The sequence below is a fragment of the Berghia stephanieae genome, chromosome 1 (assembly GCF_034508935.2).
Source record: "Berghia stephanieae isolate SIO BIC M18660-M18661 chromosome 1, UCSD_Bste_1.3, whole genome shotgun sequence".
Taxonomy (NCBI): domain Eukaryota; kingdom Metazoa; phylum Mollusca; class Gastropoda; order Nudibranchia; family Aeolidiidae; genus Berghia; species Berghia stephanieae.
In genome coordinates this window covers 44,446,097-44,454,605 of record NC_088360.1, presented here as the reverse complement: position 1 = coordinate 44,454,605, position 8,509 = coordinate 44,446,097, and the positions used below count along the sequence as shown (strand labels likewise).

At 31.5% G+C, this 8,509-nt stretch overlaps 1 protein-coding gene across 1 annotated transcript in view; it reads right to left on the bottom strand.

Moving 5' to 3' along the window:
• Positions 1 to 7,850, bottom strand: part of LOC144975599 (basal body-orientation factor 1-like) — a 16,322-nt gene extending 8,472 nt beyond the window's left edge. The window contains exons 1-8 of the mRNA XM_078919764.1: positions 7,735 to 7,850; positions 5,588 to 5,701; positions 4,915 to 5,038; positions 4,365 to 4,574; positions 4,027 to 4,107; positions 2,886 to 2,956; positions 2,055 to 2,268; positions 1,152 to 1,423 (exon numbers count right to left, since the gene is read on the bottom strand). Of these exons, the coding sequence (XP_078775890.1) occupies positions 1,152 to 1,423; positions 2,055 to 2,268; positions 2,886 to 2,956; positions 4,027 to 4,107; positions 4,365 to 4,574; positions 4,915 to 5,038; positions 5,588 to 5,701; positions 7,735 to 7,790 (1,142 nt within the window). The 5' untranslated portion in view covers positions 7,791 to 7,850. The remainder of the gene's footprint in view (positions 1 to 1,151; positions 1,424 to 2,054; positions 2,269 to 2,885; positions 2,957 to 4,026; positions 4,108 to 4,364; positions 4,575 to 4,914; positions 5,039 to 5,587; positions 5,702 to 7,734) is intronic.
• Between the last annotated feature and the right edge of the window lie 659 nt (positions 7,851 to 8,509).

Genomic DNA, 8,509 nt, shown 5'->3' with positions numbered 1-8,509 from the left:
ATCTTTCTTCTCCCCATGAGGTAAAAGAAAATGAATACAAACTGAGAAAATAAAAACGACACATGCAATCGCATATAAAATATGTTCGTAATGAATTCCCTCAGGGTTTGGTGTCAGATTGAGATAATCTTCAACTCATTCTCGAATTAAAAACTGATTAAAGTGAGACAAAAGGTGATGAATTTATAACTAATTTATCTTTTTTCTTAATTCGTCAAATAGTGTGATAAGAAACAGTGATAGGATGATGCGTGATAAGATTTTATTAAAAAGATAGACTTAATAATGTAATTAAAAAAAAAATAGAATAAAAAAAAAGAAAAAGAAAGAAAAATCAATAGATAGATAAAACTAAAGGTGCATAATATTATTAAAGAATAGTGAGGATTGACAAATAATGGTTTCAATATGCCTCCAATTTAAAACTCAATACTTGAGAAATCCTAAAACACATATGCTTGTGAATAAAAAATCAATTATGGCATATACAAACCTTTATCACTCTCTCCAATGTGTGGCTTTGAAAAGAATAATTAGTTTAAAGCGGTGACAAAGTCATTTTTGTAACATTTTACGAAATACGGTCCAATAATTTAATCTCCCTATTACTTTTTTTTTTTGAGGACTTCAAAAATATCACATTAATACCTTGAACTGATAATGCAACATAGATTAAATAGTTTTAAAGTATAGTTAATCTTGAAAATGTCAATGCTCCATTGTAGAAATCGGGAAATGAGTTCAATGAATTGGTCGCCATTTTCATCTTATACTTTGAAGAGTTAATAAAGAATCAATCCCTGCTGGGACGCCAATACCCTACTTTCTCATTTGATTTTCAAAAAGCTGCTATCACTATAAAAACGCCTTTAGCAATTATTTGAGCGGTGTGTTCATATAAGTATATTTTCTAAAAGTAAATTTGTATAGATTACATACAACTCTAAATAACACAAATAGATATAAAACTGGCATTATAGATTTCAGTTATTGTTTTCATTGAATACGTAATTACATAAACAATGATGTTCAGTTTCTGCTCTTTCCTTTTCAGACAATTCTTATACTGTGGAGCTAAAAATAGAGGAATGTGGGGGGGGGGGGGGGGGCAAAAGAAGAAAAATTAAATTCAAGTTTATAAGGTAACTTACTGATTTGCAGAAACTTCAGCTTTAACTTGTTCAAGACTCATGAGGAAAAATCTTTCCAGCTCAGTTCTCTCATCCAAGATGTTCTTGGCTAATTTTTTCACTTTGTTCATTTCCCTTGTCTTCAGCTCAATTACTCTCTGTAGCTTGGCAATCTCCACTCTTGAGGCTTCGTTTTCGGTGTCTCCTGCTTTCACAATTGATTTTCTCTCGGTCTCAAATTCTCTGACTACATGACTTAAAGATTTTTCCAACGTTTTGACCTTTTCTGACAGCTGTTGATGAAATGATATCATAATTTTTGTTAAATGAAATTTTGATATGAAATAGGTATTTTATTTAGCCCTTAGATTTGATCGATAGAATGGCCATCATAAAAACAATTAGCGTTAATCTTTAGCTTCATTTTTCAAATTTCATTATTCATCCAACGGTGAGAGTAATAGATTTTATATTGTTCCAACAGATATTACTTATCATATATCATAAAGCTCAATTGTCATAGACATACATTCTATTCAATAGGCAATCGTTGACCTCATCAAATTGAAGTGAGCAAATCTTTATCAGCAACATTTTCAAAGCAATTAAGTAGAAAGCCAGATGGTAATGATAATCAACTATTAATATTATTTGGTGAACTTCAAACCCTTATGGCCTCTATCTTATTCAAAGTATTTTATAAGTACATTTTAAGGATTGATTTTTCAAAGCCATTTAGTGAGATGGTTAATTGCTATGTTAGCCAGAGGACTAGGACTTGAGACTGGCTTTTGACATCTTTCTCTTCCCCCTTGAGCAGGATAATTCAGTCGTATTATTCACTGCACCATTGCACTGTAGCTAAAGCCCGAGTAATTAAAGTTTTTGCCTTTAAGGAAAATATTAGCATTCTGACATAGTTACCTCTTTGATATTTTCTTTTTGACTCTTGACCTGAACAATCTTTTCTTGCACCATCATATCAGTCACTTCTTTCTCTTCATGAAGTTGCTTGTTTTCCTCAAATAACCTGTCCCTCTCCCTCCGAAGCAAATCCCCTTCTTTCATATGGTAGTTCAGTGCCTCACTTAGCCGAACATTTTCTTTATAAACTGATTTTGTGGTCTCGTCAAGGTTACTGGAATATCAAATAGTCAGTAATTATTTAACATTTGATCATTTTCTTTTCAAATCCTTCATGTTTACAATTTCATTCTTCCTCCATTATCCAATTACAACTTGTATACATGATAACAACACTAACTTCAGACCTTTGAAAAATAAAGTCAAGAAATAAATCACACCAGAATTCTCCAAAAAAAAAAGTAAAGCAGATTTGGGAAAGATGTTACATAATCAAGTGCTCAACTTAATAAAAGGGAGAGAAAAAATAAAACAATCTGCCCCTCTTCACACCCCTCCCCCCCCCCTCCCCCATCTCATTCATCTGAAATACATATTATGTTTCTTATATTTTCACAATACTTTAAAATATCTAATGCCAAACTAATTAATATATATTTTTATATAGAATGCCAAAATAATAACAAGGCAATACTTAAACCATTAATTATATACATGACTATTGAGTAAATTGGATACACATAATCTTCAGTATTATAATAAGTAGGTTCGCTGTTCATATCACACATCACTTGGGCATTATTGAAGCATTTTGAGTTGATACTTTGAGGTATAATTGAAGAATTTTTAGCTGATGCTTTGACCATCTGCAGTACAAAAGACAGCACTTACGCAATTGCCTCTGTGTGTGCCTTTTCAGCCAACTCTGCAATCTTCTGATTAGCCTCCTGCTGCAATCGCATCTGGTTAAAAGAGATGAAAAATGTTAAGAATTTCTCCATTTTCTTTTTCAACAACCCTAAAAAAAATTGAAACACACAATGAAGTTCCAATTAAAACATTTTATTTCTTATTGCCTATCATGGCAGCCACTTGTTGCATTTGTGACATAAAATATCGAGATGGAATTAATACTTAAATTTGGAATTTGAGATTATCAAATTTGAGTTAAATAAATGCTTCATTGAGGAGAGTAAATTTGGTTATAAATGTTTTTTTTTAAAACTCTGATAATTTTCTTCAACAAGTTTATTCCAACATTTATGTAGTAGGTCACATCTATCAATTTCACCCAATTATCCATGACTTATATTTCACTGATTGCGTAACGGGTTCTGTTAGATCTGGCAGAAAGTACTTTGTAATTGACCATAATCCTATCCATAGGGTAGCAATCAATTGATTTTGTCCGCTTCACGCTATGGAAACTGGGATAAACTTCGGCTTCATGAGCTTAATAGCTCTGAAAGACTACTACACATTTCACTAACTATTGACTTCCCACACTCATCTCCAGGTCTTTGTCGTTACCATCTCTACAGTTGCAGTTTTTCCTTAGATCTCTACTCTACTAATGAGGTACAATGTGAGTGTACAATTTGTTCAGTATCCATTTAATTGGTCAGTTGAATATCTCATTTTGAACTGACAAGAAATGTTTACTTTTCCTTATTTCGCACTGGCCCATAATATATCAATAGTCCTTTCAGATAGCCCAGATTATCCCTGTCACTGATGAGTTAAACGAACGTTGCTTGCTAGCCTTTTGATAGGAAATAGTCTATAACAAGTCCATTCTGAAAGATCTAACACAGACAGCTCTACTATCACTGCTAGATGATAGAAGGGTTATTTTAAAAAAACCAATTAACAACAAACTTGCAGGCATTTGGGATAATTGTCCCTTTGTTTGTGAGGCAATTGCTCTACTAACTGACCAAACTAGACCCCCCCCCCCCCCCCCCCCCCTCCTCCGCATACTGTCCCGTGTCCTGGACTACGATAATGAATATGCCAAACAACGTAATCATACCTTTTCCTCGAAAAACTTTTGTTCCATTCTTCCCAGCGTGGCTTTGTGATCTCTGTTGGCACAGTGCATGGATTCCTTAATCTGCAAGGTGCAAAGAAATATTCTGTCAGTTTTTAAAGCCACTCAAGAATATTTACAAAAGATTGAACAGAACATAATTGACATTACTTACATTAATTACCACTGTTAGTTTGTTTTTTTTCTTTAAACTAAACTGAATACAGCAAATATACTTGAATCAAAATATCATAAATGTTATCTATAGCTATTTTGAAATGTGGAGACGGGACCAGAATGATTTAGTTAACATGTTCTTATGTTTTATACAATCCACTTACATCTTCCAGTTCTTTTTGCATCTGTCCTCTCTTTCTTCTGAACTCTTTTACAAGTTTGAGCTCACTGTGCATCAAATCAACCTCACGTGTTTTTGTATCAAGTTTTTCCTCAAGTTCATTGATCTGTTTACTGAAGTCTTCGACAATGGTTTCTTTTTCTTTCCTATGTTCCTTTTTATTATCTCGCATCTGTTGCTGATGTCTCTCGAGCTGAAATTTTTAAAAATGCGAAATAATGTATTTTCTTTTATTTAAAACTTAAGTAATCCTTGGTTATGGGTTCACATACATTCAATTATAAGAAAACATCTTCTCTCTCTCTCTTAAATAAAGCAACCACCCACCCCTCTTATCTAAAAAGTAGTTGCTTTTTTATATCCCGGAGTTTATTATAAAATGAAATCACACAAGGCAAGTATTCAGAAATAATTTTTTTAAAAGATCTTAATCACTAAATAGAGAATTAGATAAAAATTACACATAAAAACTCTTCTAATACATAAAAAAAAGTTAAACCAGCATCAAATAACTACTCGTGTGTCCATCTGACCTGTGCATCTTTGTCTTGATCTTGTTTCTTAAGAAAGGTAATGACATCGATTGTATCTCGTTCAGTCTGAAACATCTGAGTCTGAAGAGCATCATTTTCCAGCATAAGTTTTTTAGCATTTTCCCTGTAGAAAATGGAAGGAAAAAAAAAGGTGTGTAATCATTAATATATTTTTATAGCAAAGTATGGGTTGTGATATATTTATTTCAGTTTACATGACAGTTTATCTATTTTGATCTTTTAAATATGCACTGTGATTTTAAAAAACAAATGAAAATCAATAATATTATCAATTAACAAACAAATAACGGATACATAAATTAATCAATAGGTAGATATTAATGGGCAGTTTGGGTCTAATTATTAGAAAAATCTTTTAAAAAATTGATTTTGAGATTTTGGTAGAGAACGATATTTTATTATCTTAGAAATAATTTTATTGAAGTGCAACTTCTCAAAATGTTCTATAAAGGCACAAAAACACGATCAAAAGGTTATACAGTAGGTACTCAGAAAAGTGTGAAAAACGGAAAGTTATTTTGCTATTTTATCAATATGTTATGTTTCTAGAGGTATGCGATACTGTGTCAAATATTTATCATAATCTATTCTATGAAATTGTCTGAAAATTTCCACAGTTAACACTGATATAATGTATTATTTTAAATAATACCTGAATTCTTGTTTTGTCTTCTCAGCAACATCCAACCTAGATTCCCAGACCTTTGCATTAGCAGTAGCCAGTGCAACAACTGATTCCTTTTTACCTTTCTTTCCTCCCTTCTTCCTGTTAAACACAAATACAAATGGGAAAATATATGGACAATGAATCCATTCTCTCTTTATTTACTATAGATTATATGGCGGTATAAAGATCGAAAAAAATGTTTTTAATGTTTCGAAATGTTTTTAAATTAAATGCATAGGGTGGCTACATTTTATTCAGGTAAAAAAATATGAAATGGATTGTATGGCTGAAAACTGATCTATTGTAATTATCAACTACAGCTTCAATACAAAATGCATAGAATATTGTTTAATTTACATGTTCTATAATTTTTTGATAAATTATAAATATACAATCAGATTATAAAGAGGGTAATGCAGTCAATTGTCATGAATAAAGGGTTCTCGACCAGCTTGCCAAAAATATTTCTTGGGGTAAACTGAAAATACATGATGTTAAATATGACAAATTTCTAACGACATTGGTTTGATTGATAAGAAAAAAATTAACGCAGAATAATATTAGCAGACTTATTTAAAAAAGCAATCCAAAACCATAAAAAGAGTAATCATGATATCGTGGTATTTAACTTCTCATTTAGTTATAATTTGATTTTAGTATATAATTGTCCAAATTGCTTATAACCAGGTGAATCCGAGGCATATATCCCCGATAATTTATTCCCCTGTATCCACTATATAGATAGGCCTGAAACGTGACATCCATTACTGGCTATCAATTTAAGAAGAAGGCCAGGAAATTAAAGATACTCATACATGATAATACGATATTCTAGTGATTCACATGAAACTATGTGATTTTTTAAAAGTCCACATAATATAATGTTCAGCATATTGCCCATAGTACAGTCAGAAATGAGTTCAATACTAGCTGAATAAGTGTGTATTTCTATTAAGCATAGGGATAGTAAGATACATCATTAGCAAGTTTTAAAGACTCCAGATTCTTCAGTTTTTTTTTATTTTTGTGTGTGTTTGTATGAAGCCTCACAGCAAATCTCATTCACTCTTCAAGGCTGATAATTCATATTTTTCAAGTCATAATTTTCTTCCATTATTTATTCGATTGTAACTGCAACCCTGAACTTTTGCCTCAAGAAAGCAGTAACAGCAATGCATGTAGAAATTCACATAAATCTGAGCCATATCACATTTTCTATTCTCTTAATTAACGTGGTAGTAGGATATGATGCATTGAGTCAAATCGAACTTCTCTTGTAAATGGTTCATGTATTTTATCATTAAGATCCTACATTTCATAAAATACATATTTATATTTCATATTTAAAATACATCAATGGGAGCATACAATATTGCGGCATTTGTTGAAGGCGAGAAATAGACTAAATAATGGTTTATTTGAATGTTATGATCATCGATATGAAATGGCCTAAAAATAAAGTGATTTACAATATCAACACAAGAAATGCGATCCATCACCCGATCCTGATTATGATGCCAATGACAGCATGAAATGTTAAAAATTAAATATTGAAGTTGAAGTAAGCAAAACAAATTACTTTACATCATTAATTAAAATCATGTATGCGAAAATAACAATAATAACAGCAACCCGCCTGTCATCATTTGGTAATTTGACTGTTCGAATATTCATGCACTTTGTTACTATTTTACAATACCCCAAACTTCATAATTAAAACCAATAATTCCAAATAAATCAATAAATCTAAAAGTAAAAATAAAAACAGATATAAGTATGAACATGAGTATGATTCATAGAAATGGAAGTGGAAGGTTCAATAACAATAACAGTGTGAAAAGCATGCCGAAATGTCTTCAGTAACGTCTTGGAATTCTAAACTTCCGTTGGGTTTGATGTAAATCGAGTATTATATAGTCTTTAAGTCGTAGAGTGAGAAATAAAGAGTATGAGTAAGTAAATTAAGTAGATATCTAATTAATGCGATGATAGAGAGATAACAGATGGAACTAGATCTAGATAGTAGGATAGGAATTTGTGGTCATTGATTCCCAGCCAGTAGGAAAATCTGAATCTGTTCGTGTGATTTTTGAAGCTTTGATAATTAAAATGTTCATGGGGACAAAACTCACCCCTTTTTCCCCTTCTTTCCCTTTCCACTCTTTCCTTTCTTCCCTTTTTTAGGCATTTTGATGCCTTCTTTCCCACTATTTACAGTGATCAAATCGAAGGAAGCTTCTAAACGCCAACTTCCGGCAAACTTGTTGCTAGGATAGGACGCCGTCGTTGATAAGCTGGATTGGATTTCATTATGAATCTATCCAATATATTTAATTATTTTTTTTAATGCCACTATAATTGTACTTGTGTGTTTTTGTTTTGATATGAATAATTCTGAATATATATTACAAAACATGACTTTTGCTATTTTTTAAAGGCCATTTTCCAATGAACCTTTGAACTTTTAAACTTTCTGAATCTCACCAGTGAAGATTTCCGAAGTAAACACTTATCATATGCCAGATTTCCTAAAATGAATCAAGTTGTCAATTTTTTAGGAAAAAAAAAGGACATTTAATTTTGGCAACAAATGAAAACAATACATGATGCGTCATCCATTCATGAATGAATTCATGTGTGTAGTCCAGCGTGAGCTCGATGATGTAGGCTATTGGCTGCTTTAGACGCACTATCTAAGATGAATATGAATTAAATTGAGCTCATTAATAATATGGCATTTTTTTCTTTATAAAAATGATCGTTGAAATCCGAACTAATCATCTTAATTAAATATAAAATATATTTAAGGAATAAAAGCTATCAAAAGTATAATATACCAAACACAAATTGACAGCCTTTTGTCAACATAAACAATTTCTAATCGATGATGCAAATCTATTTATTGAC